This window comes from Manihot esculenta, chromosome 11 (assembly GCF_001659605.2).
Source record: "Manihot esculenta cultivar AM560-2 chromosome 11, M.esculenta_v8, whole genome shotgun sequence".
Taxonomy (NCBI): Eukaryota; Viridiplantae; Streptophyta; class Magnoliopsida; order Malpighiales; family Euphorbiaceae; genus Manihot; species Manihot esculenta.
The window spans coordinates 30,218,802-30,233,146 of NC_035171.2; the positions used below are offsets into that span (position 1 = coordinate 30,218,802).

Below are 14,345 nucleotides of genomic sequence, written 5' to 3' on the forward strand. Positions count from 1 at the left end.
GATTTTAGTTCTTTATAATTTTGGATTGGAAGAATTACTATAAGATCATTGAAATAATTTCTATATTTTATTGAAAAACCTTTAACTTAAAAGAATAAAACAAAACTTAATGATTCATTATGATAATAAATTTGTGATTATGGTTTACTAGATCAATATTCATTTATATTAAATTTATGTATTTTAATCAATTAAAATGATTATTTTTCAAAAAAAATTCCATTAGATTATTAAACCAATCAAATTAATATTTTATATTATTTTATTTCAATCAATTAAATTATTCTTATAAACTGTTATTTTTTATTTTTATTTTATTAGTTAAAATTTAGTCAAAATATGGATTAATTTTGTTTTATTTTCTAATTTTTTATTGCCATATTATTAATTTTATACAGATATTTTTAACAATCACATTATTCCTCTTATCTATTAGAATTTTACAATTTAAAACATCTAAAGTACATTCAACAATTTTAATTTTATTAACCAATTAAAATAAAATAAAATTAGTCATGTATCATCATAATACTAAATTCTATTCTTTCTTCTCCAATTTTTTTATTTGTCTCTATTATTCAATGAGTTATTAAAATTTAATCTAGTACTATTTAAATAAGTTAAAAATAAAATAGTAGTAGAAAATATAATTTATTTAATTAAATATTTATGTGAAATTTTTGTTTATAAATTTTTTTGCATTAATTAGCATTAATAAGTTTCTCTTTATTTATTATTATTATATAAAATTTTTTACTTTTTAATTAAATATTTTATGAACTCAACTTCGAAAAAATACTAGACAAATATTTCAAAAATATTATTATTATCCAAACTCATATTTTTTATTTATATATTTCACCGATTAATTATTTTTAATTTTTTAATTAAAGCTTTCGTATGTTTCAACAAAATTTAAAATATAAATTCTTCCAAAATAAAAAATGAAAAAGATTTCAATGATTTTTATAAAACTTTTTATGAGGTTAATATATTTGTTTTTATATTAAAAATATATTATATATGCACTAGCAAAAAACTAATATATAGTTATATATTATTTATTAGGTAATTACTCTCCTTTATAAATAATATTTTTCTACATTTTATAAATTCATTATTTTTCATCTATATATTTTTATATAAATTCTAATTTATAAAATACATATATTTAATTATTATATATTATTATGTTATACAATGACTTACAGAATGCAATAGAAAAATTAAAAATTAATATATCCTAAGTAAAATACAAATATATAAATTAAATTACGTAGATATTGAGTCTTTTTTTTTTTTTTTTGAAATGATACGTAGATATTGAGTCTAAAATGCATAAATTATTAGCCTCTTTATATTTTTTTAACTTTTACCTCAAAATGCAAGTTTACTATTACCTTGGCTGCACATCTCATTTTAACTCTCCAATATTGAAATTTTTGCATTTAGAATAGCTCCTTCAACTTTAAAATTGAAATTTCAATGTCTAAAAGATTATTGAAAAAAAAAGTAAATAAATACATAATTTTAAATTTGGAATCAATAAAATTTATATTACATATATATATATATTTTTTAAAAATAATTATAAAAAACTATCTCTAAATTTAACGCTTTTCCAAGTAGTCTTATACTTTAATTTATAATACAAAGGTCTTATATTTTTACAGCAAAATATTTTTTTTTCTAACACCATTAAATATCATTGGTAATTCATAATTTAATCTTTAATATTTAATAAAAATTATATTTGCCTCTGTATTTTTAAATTTAATCCATTAAATTTTATTTGATTAATAAAATAATTTCTTAATTAAAACTTTATATTTTTAATTAAAATTATTCCATATATTTTTATAGGTTAGTCTCTAAAAATTATAATTACTAATAAGTCCTTCTATTTAGAAATTAATCTCTTTATGCATTAAATTTTAATATCTTATATGTGAAAAATAATAAAATAAAAATAAAATAAAATAATTTAATATCTCCTTTTCTCCTAATTAATTGAAAAAGTAATTAAGAAGGAAAAAATTAAACGACAAATAACTCTTTGAACTTGAATTTAGATACATGCCAAGATACTTGATTTAATTTTTATTTTATTAATTTATTTCTAAATATAAAATATTAAATTTAGTATATAAGTATTTATTTGGATGAATTGTAAGCGACTATTTTATTATGAAATAAAATTTTATAACTAAATTTATAAATATCTAAACTGAATTATTATATGCGTTATAAAATTTTAAGAATTAAAATATAATTTATTTTAATTAAAAATTATTTTTTATTAATTTTTAAATATTACATCAGAATTTTTTACTGGTGTTAAATAGAAAAATCTCACTTTACTATCATGTAATTTTTTTTATCACAAATTAAATTATAAGACTCTACTTAAAAAAACATTAAATTACAGAATAATTTTTATAATTTAAAAAATGGAAAAATGGTATACAACTTTGTAATAAGTTATTTATAATTAAAATTAAATTTATCAATTTTACATAAATACTTACTAAATAGAATTAGAATTTCAAAATCATAAAAACTCTAAAGTATTTAAATGATAAAATATATAGTTGTAATAATTTAAAGAATTAAAGGGTAAGTTTGGCAATAAATAATTTTTTTTTAAAAAAAAATTTGTCTTGTTGTGTCTTGCTTTTATGGTTAGTTTCATGTTCTTATTCTGTGGGTTGCTCTTTGGTAGTTTTTTTTTCTTCTGTAATTCTGTAATTGTCTTGAATATTTATGGAATCTATTTTGGCGAATATGTTCTAGATTTGTTACTGGAAAAGGCATGGGGAAATTGGTTACGTGCTACTGGAAGGTGATCTACTCGACTAGGAGGCAATCGATGGTTGCGAGATGATTATGGGTTGTTGTGGTCTGATGAAAGTAATTCCATGGACAGGACTCCTCGAGGAGTTACGGTAGGTTCCGAGTTTCTTGGTAACAGGTCCCCTATGCAGCAAGATGGGTTGTTAGTGATTGAAGGTAATTTAGTTGCTGAAAATTTGAACCAATCAGATATGGGCCAACTAAACCCTGAGGATTTGGCCCTTTTTTTACAAGATACCAAGAAACGACAACGTGTTGTGCCCTCTTCCTCTGATAGCTAATTTTAATCAGAGTCGCTCTTCTTCTCCTATTAACGATGGGTTTACATATGACTTGCCATCAAATAACACTGAACCAGCGGCAGGACCTGGTAGCCAGGCCCGCCGGGAGCCATAAAAACCATAAGTTAGAACTATCGAGGGCTTGACAACCCTCAAACAGTTCTAGCTCTTTCAGAGCTTGTAAATATTCATCAGACAGATATTTTATTTTTAATGGAGACTTTGGTTCATTCTCATCGAAAGAGTTAAAAGTCAAGCTTGATTTTCTTAGTTGTTTTTGTTGTTGATTATGTGGGTAGAAGTGGTGGTCTAGCAATATTTTGGAAGGATTTTAATTGAATACAGGCTTTGGTATTCACAGCACCATGTTGACTTGTAGATTGATAGTTTCTAGGATTTTACATGGCGTTATACATGATTTTATAGTTACCTGGAAAGAACCCATCATCAGACATCTTGGAATTTATTGCGTACTTTATCCCACTTATTCACCTATCCTTGGCTTTGTAAAGGCAATTACACTGATATGCTCTTATCGTTTTGATAAGGTTGGTGGTAGTCCACACCTTCAGAATTTGTTTGAGGGTTTCCATATGGCGGTTGAGGATTGTTCATTAGAAGAGATTATGCTGCATGGGTTACCAGTATACGTGGGAGAAGAGACGTGGATCCGATCAGGCCATTTTTGAACGTTTGGATAGAGCAATAGCAACGTCCAATTGATTGCAGAAGTTTTCTTTTTGTCGACTTGATAATTTAATAGCACCAATATCTGATATTCCCGATTGTTGCTCTCCTTTGGAATTCAAGCTATCCAACGATGTCCTCGTCGTTTCCATTTTGCAATTTTTTGGTTTCAAGAACCAAATTTTGAAGATTTAGTCACTTCATGTTGGGCATCTCACGGTTCATTGGCTTTTGATGGATAGGATTACAAAACAGACGAGGAATGGGGGTTTGAGTACAAGCAAGTGTGTGGCTTCATTTGACAATTTGTCAAAGATAATGTGTTTAATCACGTTTGTAATGAGACACATGCCCGATCGCTGTGGAATAAGTTCAAGGAGTTATACGCGTCAAAAATTGGTAATAATAAATTATTTTATTGGACTAAACTGATATAACTGAAATATCGGGAAGACACTTCTGTAACAGATTACCTAAATGAGATACAAGGGTATGTGGACCAGTTGTCAAGAATGGGCATGCAAGTTGAAAATGAGATACTTGCTTTTACGCTGCTTACTTCCTTACCAGAGTCCTGAGAGAATTTGAAGATTTCACTCACAAACTATGCACTCAATAGTACATTAACTGCAGATTATGTGAAGAGTGGAATTTTAAATGAAGAGATGCGACGGAGATCACAGAGTTCAATCTCTTCTTCTCAATCAGAGGTTCTAGTTACAGAATCTAGAGGAAGAAGCCAATCTAGGGGTCCAAAACCTAGAGATAAGAGCAGAGAAAAGTCAAACAAGTATGCCAATGTGGAGTACCATCACTGCAAGAAGAAGGGACACATCAAAAGATTTTGCCAAAAGTTCAAGGAGAAGGAGAAAGAGAAAAGCAAAGGAGTAAAGAAAGATGACAGCAGTGATTATGAACGTGCAAGTGCTTTAGGTGAATTTAACATTGTCTATGATGAAGATTTGGTCAGCTTGGCAACTGATGAAACCAGCTGGGTGATTGACAGTGATGCAACTATTCATGCAACTTCTCAAAGGGAATTCTTCTCATCTTACACACTAGGAGATTTTGGTGTTGTTAAAATGGGAAATAAAAATCTGTCCAGAGTCGTTGGCAAAGGAGATATCTGCCTGATGATAGGGAATGGGACAAGACTAGTCCTTAAAGATTTCAGGACTTTATCTCTACAGGAAGACTTGATGATGAAGGTTTTTGCAACACATTCTCAGATGGCAAATGGAAGCTCACCAAAGGCTCACTAGTGGTGGCTAGAGGCTTGAAGCATTCAAAGTTGTATGTGATGCAGGCAAAGCTCTTCAGTAACGCTATCAATGCAGTGGAGAAAGAAGATGCAGCTAAACTATGGCATAAGAGACTTGGCCACATTGGTGAGAAAGGGATGTCAAAACTAATAAAGAAGAATGTGCTATCTAGGGTGAATGAGATGCATTTGAAGAAGTATAGTGATTTTTTGGCAAGAAAACAGAGCAGAGTCGTCTTCAAGAGTTCTCCTCTTTCCAGGATGAAAAACGTGTTGGATCTGGTACATTCAGATCTGTGTGGGCCATTTCCTAAGTCACTTGGTGGTGCTCAGTACTTTGTGACTTTCATTGATGATCGTTCTAAGAAGCCGTGGTCATATACTTTGAAGTCAAAATATCAAGTTCTGGATATCTTCAAGCAGTTCCATACCTTAGTTGAAAGACAAACTGGGAAGAAACTCAAGTGTGTTCAGACAAATAATGGCGGAGAGTATACTAGAGCATTTCATACTTACTGCAATGAGCATGACATTTGACATCAAACAACATCTCTAAAGACGCCGTAGTTGAATGGTTTGGCTAAGAGGATGAACAGGACTTTGATGGAGAGAGTTAGATGCTTACTCTCACATTCAAAGCTTACCAGTCATTCTGGGGTGAAGCTCTGCTGACAGCAGTTTATGTGTTGAATCGCTCACCCTGTGTTCCTCTGCAGTATGAAGCTCTAGATAGAGTTTGGTCAGGAAAGAAAGTGTCCTATGATCATCTGTGGGTATTCGGATGCAACGAATTTACATATGTTCCTAAGGATGAAAGGTCAAAGCTTGATGTCAAGACATGACAATGTGTATTCATTGGGTATGGACAAGATCAACTTGGCTATCGATTCTATGATCCGATCCAAAAAAGGCTTGTAAGGAGTCATGATGCAGTGTTTGTTGAGAGTGAGACCATCAAGGATATTGGCAAAGAGCAGAAAGTTGCCCCAGAACCTGATGGTGACTCAATAGACCTAGAGTTGATTCCTCCAACAGAGGTGCCAAGACAAGTTGGAGATGGAGTTTAGAAAAATCAACCTGAAGCAGATAATGCTCCCATTGAAGATGAAGATGAATCAGACAATAAGGATGATGATCGTGTGCAACCACCAGTCCTGTAGCTTCTCTAGTCCCACAAAGGAGATCTGAAAGAGTCAGACAACCCTCTATCAGATACTCTAGAGATCAGTATGTGTTGCTGACTGACGGGGGAGAACTGGAATGTTTTGAAGAAGCTATGGAGGATGAACACAAGCAGAAGTGTATTGAAGCCATGCAAGACGAGATGAAGTCATTGCATGAGAATAAAACATTTGATCTAGTGAAGTTGCCCAAAGGGAAGAAAGTTTTTGAAGAATAAATGGGTGTTCAAGATCAAGCACGATGAACACAATCTCCATCCTCAATTCAAAGCCAGATTGGTTGTGAAGATTTTCAACCAAAGAAAGGGCATTGATTTTGAAGAATATTCTCACCAGTAGTGAAGATGGCATCCATCTAAATAGGGCTAGGCCTAGCCGTTACTTTTGATCAGGAGATTGAACAGATGGATGTAAAGACTGCCTTCCTTCATGGAGATTTAGAGGAAGAGATATATATGGAGCAGTCAAAGGGTTTCAAGAAGAAAGGAAAAGAGGACTATGTTTGCAAGCTGAAGAAAAGTTTGTATAGCTTAAAGCAGGCACCGAGACAGTGGTACAAGAAGTTCGAGTCTGTCATGGGGGGGCAGCGATATAAGAAGACTACTTCAGACCATTGTGTATTTATTCAAAAATTCATTGATGGTGATTTCATTATCCTTTTGCTCTATATGGATGATATGCTAATAGTTGGCTAAAATGTCTCCAGAATTAATAGTTTAAAGAAGCAACTGAATAAGTATTTTGCCATGAAAGACTTAGAGCCAGCAAAGCAAATTCTTAGCATGAAGATAATCAGATATAGAATCGCGAAGAGGTTATGGTTGTTACAAGAGAAGTACATAGAGGAAGTACTTCAGAAGTTCAACATGGAGCATGCTAAAGCAGTTAGTTGTCCTCTTGCTAACCACTTTCATCTCAACTCAAAGCAGAGTCCTTCTTCAGACGAAGAGAGAGAGGAAATGGACAAGGTTCCTTATACTTCAGCAGTTGGAAGCTTAATGTATGGCATGGTATGCACACGGCTAGATATAGCTCACGCAGTTGGAGTGGTGAGTCAGTTTCTTTCAAATCTAGGAAGGGAATAATGGACTGCAGTGAAATAGATTTTGAGATATCATTGCAGCACTTCAAAATTATGTTTGTGTTTTGGGAGTAATGAATCTGTGTTAGTTGGCTACACAGATGCAGATATGGCCGGCGATGTTGACTCAAGAAAATCTACATAAGGATATTTGATAACATTTGCAAGGGGAGTCGAATCATGGCAGTTAAAATTAAGAAGTGTGTTGCTCTTTCCATGACTGAAGCAGAGTTTATTGCAGCAACTGAAGCATGTAAAGAGTTTCTATAGATGAAAAAGCTTTTAACTGAATTTAGGCTCCAGCAGAAAAAATATCAATTATTTTGTGACAGTCAAAGTGCTATTCATCTTAAGAGAAATGCCTCCTTCTACTTAAAATCAAAGCATATTGATATGAGATATCATTGGATCAAGAGTGTATTGGAGACAAAGCAACTATTGCTTGAAAAGATCCATACAAAAAAAAATAGATCAGACATGTTAACCAAGATTCTAGCAAGGGAAAAGTTTGAGTACTGTCAGCTAGTAGCTGGAATGGTGAAACCCTCCATGTAGTCGGGAGGAGGAGAATTGTCAGGTGGGTCCTTTCAACATGGAGGGTCCACACTAATAATTATTAAATAAATTTTTTTTTCATCCACATAACAAAACCCATTAATATGGCCACTTTTTCCATCAAATGAAGCAAATCTCCTCTTGATTTTGCATTAAATGCTTGGGCAATACTCTTGCCTATAAATAGCAAGAGCACAAGACATCAAGGCATCAGTGGAGAGTTTCAGTAATTGGAGAGCTTTAAGTGTTTTGTTTTTTCAAAACATATAGCTTTGAGAGAGAAAGAGTTTATTTGGGGAGTGACAAAATACTGAGAAAAATATTTTAGATTTTTGGAAACACCGTTAGTGACACTATTTATGAATAAATCTCACTTGTAATCTCTCTCTTTATACCTGCTATTTTTATAGTGAAAAAATTGTTCAGATTTTGACCCATGAACGTAGTCCAAAATTAAGGGTGAATCACACAAAATTATTGTGTATCATTTATTTACTTTTCTACAGTATTTTATTTTTGCTATTTTAAAAGTAGTGTTATCTCAACAGAAATTACAGTATGTTTGTTTGCATAATTCCACATCACCGGCTCAAAATCCAAGTTGCTTGTCCTCATAATGATGGTGTCCACATTCTTGTGATGTTCTGAAATGCAATGTGGATGCATCAATTAATTATGTTCATTGTGTTTCGTCTTATGGAGCTGTCTTACGCAATACAAATGGACATGTCCTTTAAGGTTTGTTGAGTTTCATTCCAGGTACTTTGTCTCCTTTTGTTGCAGAAGCAATGGCATTATGGAAGATGCTTGTTTGGTTGGTTTCTTTATCGCTACTATAGGTTATTCTTGATTGATTCACAACTGGAAATGAAAGCTATGGTTTCAACTGTAATTGATCATTTTATGAACTTAAAATAACTAATATTCAGGATTTTAGAATTGTATTTCCTTCTATTTCTATCATATAAAAATAAATTTACATAACTTAATTTTTATTTTTAATAAATAAATAATAGAATTTTATCCTCTCCTCATTTGTACATGCACTTTACTAAAAAATGTAATTTAAATTTTTTTCTAGTAATATATTTTTATAATAAAGAAATGTTTCATGTTAACTTTAATATGTTTATTTTTTTTTAAACTCTTCTATTTAATTAAATTTTTATGTTATTAAAATTTTCATTCATTTACTACTGATAGAAAAATGACATCACAAGTCTCATTACAAATGCTATAATTGTATTTGTATAGTATTTCAAATATTATATATAGAAAATACTATGAAATAAATACTCAATTCTTTCTCTCATTCATACTTTATACGTAACATGATTTTATTTTCTGAGAAGATACATAACATGATTCTTTTTTAGTAGGAGATAAACGACATAAATTTGAAAGTATAAAAATAAATACTAAATTATATTATTAAATTAAAATAATAAAGAGTTCATAATATAAAGTTTTTCTCTGTGATTTTTTTATGGCTCGATGCTCTCGCCTTTTTCTCTTTTTTAAACCTAACTTCTTCTTTCTCCTTCTCCATAGAAGACGATCTGCATCAATTGACTATCGATGAAAAAGAAGATGTTGTTGTCCCTATTAAGAGCTGAGATATTTCGATTATCACTTATGATTTCTGTATGGTGGGGATATTTCTCACATACAATCCAATTAATTTTCAGAATATGCAGAGCTCTTTGGCAGATTTATGGCATCTTTTAGAGGGGGTATCTATTATGGAATTAGAGGTAAAAATATATCTGTTTCGGTTTTTTAATAATGTTGATTTTGAAAATATAGTGAATGGGGCCCTTGATTGTACAATCGATTCCTGCTTGTTTGGAAGGAGATACAAGGCAATAAAAATTCTCTCCATATCCCTCTAACTCATTCTGATTTTTGGGTTTTGATTAAAGACCTCCTTTCTGATTATTATAAGAGATGTTGGCTAAAGTGGTCGAGGATTTTGTTGGCCACTATAAAGAGTGTGATATGAAAAATGCTTCAGCTATGTCACCGAGCCCTATGAGAGTTAAAGTTTGTTTGGACATTCAACAACCTTTGAAATGGCGGAAGAAGTTTGTTGGAGATGATGGTACTGTGTTTACTCTGAAGTTTCAATATGAAAAGCTGATTATTTTTTGCTATCTATGTGAAAAACTGGGTCATGTGGAGGCTTTCTGTGACTTGCGGTTGAGGTTGAAGAAAGAAGATATCAAGTTTGGTTGGGATGATTTTCTCAGAGCACCTGTTCGTCGAAACTAGAGACCGACAAGCCTGTGGCTACGTGATTCCGGCAATTCTACTCCGCCGGGATTTGTGGTATGATTAGCATCAACTAGCAATTTTAAAAACACTAATTTGGCAGCACATAATAGGCAAGTCTCCTTATTTGGCAAAAGTCAACCCATTGTAAATAATGAGACTGAGGACCATATTATGGACATGGACAAGAATTTTGTGGGCCAAGACAGTTCTGATAAGCTTGATGAGGAGATTGCAGCCCGAATAAATGATGATGCTAAAAAAGGCAAAGAAACACTAAATATAACGTTGTTATAGGTTTTCCTTCCTCTCAACAGGATGCCTCTAACAACACCCCTGCGAATGTTAATTTGACAGGTAACAGTGAAGCGGCTCATCCCATCAAAGGTCGGAATAGTCAAAAACAATGATCGTCCGGTGTTGGAACTACCGAGGACTCGGCAATCCTTGGACAGTTAATGCATTGAAGGATTTGGTTACTAGTTACAAGCCGTACATTTATTTTTTATGGAAATAAAAGCTCTTAGTTTTCGTATGGAATTTTTTCGTAATTTTTTACATTTTGATGGTTGCTTCTTAGTCAATAGACAAGGATTGGGAGGAGACATTTTGTAATGTGAAAGAGTCATGTGTCTATTTCTATGATTGGCTTTTCTTCAAATTTTATTGATTCGGTTGTTTCGGAAGGTAATGTTCAATGGAGGTTTACTGGTTATTATGGGTTTCCGGAATCGCAACAATGATGTCAGTCTTGGAACCTTATTCGAGCTTTATCTCGTAGAAGCTCTTTTCTGTGACTTTGTTTGGGAGACTTTAATGATTTATGCTGGAGAGATGAGAAGGAAGGAGGAGCATTGTTGCCAAATTATTTTATGCAGGAGTTTAGACAGGCACTTAAGGAGCATCTTTGCCAAATTATCTTATACAAGGGTTTGATTTTGAATTATTGTAAATCTTTGTTAGACTCTAGAATTGATATTTCTGTTAGATGGGTTCGTCGTAATACTACTCTAACTGCTCATACTTTGGCTAGAGAATCTATTAGGTATAATTGCCTCTTTGTTTGGGATGATATCCCTCTTTGTTTGGGATGATATCACTCTTTGTTTGATAGAATTTTATTAATACAATCAGTAATTTTGCTTTCAAAAAAAAAAAAGAGTTCATAATATAAAAATGCCTTGGTAAAAAAAATATTGTAAGTCATGCTAATGCTATTTAAAAGAGAGATTTACTATTTAGTCTTTGGATATTGCCATTATTAACAAGTCAGTCCCTGTATTTTTAGAAACTTATTAAAACGTCCTTATCTTTTCTCTCCGTCAACGAAATAGTTCTTTCGTCTTTTTTTTCCGCTAAAAATAGATAAAGAATGAGAGAGAAAATTTTTAAAATTCAAATTTTCCCTCAAATAAAATCTCTTATTTAGTCATTGGATATTACTATTATTAACAAGTTAGTTCCTACATTTTCAAAAATCTATTAAAATGTCCTTATCTTTTCTGAAAATATAGAAACTATCTTATTAATAATGACAATACCTAAGAATTAAATTATAAATATCTCTATTTAAAATTTCTATCCCTTCATTTTGCTTGATTTAATTCATTAATTTTTATAAAATTATGTAAAATTTTAATTTTTTTAAAATAAAATTTTTTAAATTAAAAAATTCCATTAAATTGATTTCTATCTGTATTATTTTATTTTTTCTGAGGAGTTTTTATCCTCTTTCTCGCGGATTTGTGCATTCCTCACTCGGTTCATAGGTTTTCCCCCTCCCACTTCTAATGAGGTGTATATAATTTTATCTGTGTTTAGTTTTCTAATCGTTTTTTTCTTTGCCTGTTAAGGTTGTAGGTGATATGCCAATAAGAGTTTTTTTATTATAAGGTGGGAGAATCCGATCGGTTCAGTTTAATATCAAATTGAATAAATTGACAATCGCAATTTCATTATTTATAAAAACTGAATTGATTTTAAATATAAACTAAGCCGAGTTAAATCGATTTCATTCGATTTGATTCAGTTCGATTTTATCAATTAAACTTTTTAATAAATTTTTTATTTTTTCGTATTCTAATAGACTTATTTTTAATATCTTAAAATTTAATTGAAATATTTCGATATTAATTATAGTCTAATCTCACTATATTATAAAAAATAATATATTATTATCACTAATCGATTCGATTTAATTTTTTTAATTAAAATTAAATAAAATTAAAATAATTAAAATTTTTAAAATTAATAATCGAAATAAAATAAATAAAAAATTAAATTAAAATTTTAAATTAATTTAATTTGATTAATTTTTTCAATTTAAACCGTATATTGCATTTCTTGCATGCTTAGTTTTTTAGAGCTTGAACCGATGAGAGGGCTTTACCATTTTTGCAGTGATTATCACTTGGAGTCGCAACCAGCTCTTAAGCTTTTAAGGGGCCCTCAACACAATATGGTGGAGCTACAGTAGTTGTTATAAATATAGTTGATTTAAATAAGTTTCTGAAAATAAAAAATAAAAACTCATATAGAAATATTAAAAGAATTTTCACGATATCAACAATTATTTATATCATGAAAGATTTTAATTTAAATATAAAATATTTTAAAGTGATATTTTAAAAAAAATTTAAAATTGATAAATTATATCATAAATTAAAAATTTATCACGTAACACCGTACACATAGTATATAATTAATTTAAATAAAAATTTTTCCCTAAATATTTTTTTAATTTAAATATATATGTATTTATCTTAAAAAATATTAAAAATAAAATTATTTAAATTAATCATATATATATCTATCTGAAAAAATATAAAAAATATTGCCACAACTCTACAATAAATATAGTAAGAAGAATTTGCTTTAAAAAAAAAAAAATTTTTCTTTCACATCTCAATCAATTTAATTCACCTACAGATCAATTTAATACACCTACAATTCTAATAGTAGTAATGTTTTTTCTTAGGCTGCTACTTTTGGGCCACTCTCATTTTAGTTACTTTCTCCTAGTTATATTCTTCAATACGTAGAATATACGTGATATATTGTATTGTGGTGATCCATTTCTACTGTGTTCGTCTAGTCGACAAAGGTGTTGAGGGTGACAACAACGACAATGGAGAAGTGGCTCTTTCTACTTAGCTTTAAAGTTTCTATTTGTTAGGCCATAGGCTTTTGACTTTAAGAGCTTGAATTTCAAGGTCTTCTTTTTCCTTACATTGTTGTAATTTAGGCTTATACCCTTATCAATGAAGTTTCAATCTTCTACTAATAATAATAATAATAATAATAATAAATCTTACTTTCGGTATTTTTAAAAAAAATCAATAATGGCATAAAATTCAATACAATTGAATTTTTTTTTTAATTTTAAAAAATATTTTAAAATAAGTTAAAAAGTAATTTGAAACGTCAATCCATTCAATTTGGTAACTTCCCAGGCTTACTACAACCCTATCCAACGAAACTCATAGGTTTTAAAAAAGTAACCGCTAATCCGGCGGCGTTTTAAAGAATACGAAGATCCGGCCATAGTTTCCGCTGCCGTCTATAGCAATTACTGATACCCAGGGAAAATTGGCAGAGAAAAACAAGGCTGCGATGAATTAAACAGAAGAAACACCCAGAAAACACAAGAATTTAAAAGAAACTGAATCCAATTTCATTGCTATTGCAATCCAAAACATGAATTAAACGAAACCCATTAACTTTCCTACACAATAATCAACAATCCCTAAAATACAAAAACTAATTACAACAAAAAGCTTCAACTTTAACCACCGAATCCGTACAGAGTCCTACCCTGCCTCTTCAATGCATACACCACATCCATGGCAGTCACCGTCTTTCTTCTTGCGTGCTCAGTGTAAGTCACGGCATCACGGATCACATTTTCCAAGAAAATTTTCAAGACTCCACGGGTCTCTTCGTAAATCAACCCACTGATCCTCTTGACGCCACCTCTTCGAGCCAGACGACGAATTGCAGGCTTAGTGATTCCCTGGATGTTATCGCGAAGAACCTTCCTGTGCCGCTTCGCTCCTCCCTTTCCCAGCCCCTTTCCTCCCTTTCCGCGGCCCGACATCTTCTCGTTGATCGAAATTAGAGCTAAAGAGATTAGGGAAGAAGAGAGATTTGTATTGCTGATGATGTCTGTGAGATTG

General features: G+C 30.9%; 1 protein-coding gene across 1 annotated transcript; it reads right to left on the bottom strand.

Annotated features, from left to right (window-relative positions):
* Positions 1-13,820: 13,820 nt before the first annotated feature.
* On the bottom strand, positions 13,821-14,345 carry LOC110626799 (histone H4). The gene has a single exon (XM_021772889.1). It carries the CDS (start codon positions 14,264-14,266, stop codon positions 13,955-13,957), a length of 312 nt encoding a protein of 103 aa, XP_021628581.1. The 5' UTR covers positions 14,267-14,345; the 3' UTR covers positions 13,821-13,954.

Coding starts and splice junctions, on each gene's coding strand:
- LOC110626799 (XM_021772889.1), bottom strand. CDS start 14,266: ATGTCGGGCCGCGGAAAGGGAGGAAAGGGGCTGGGAAAGGGAGGAGCG.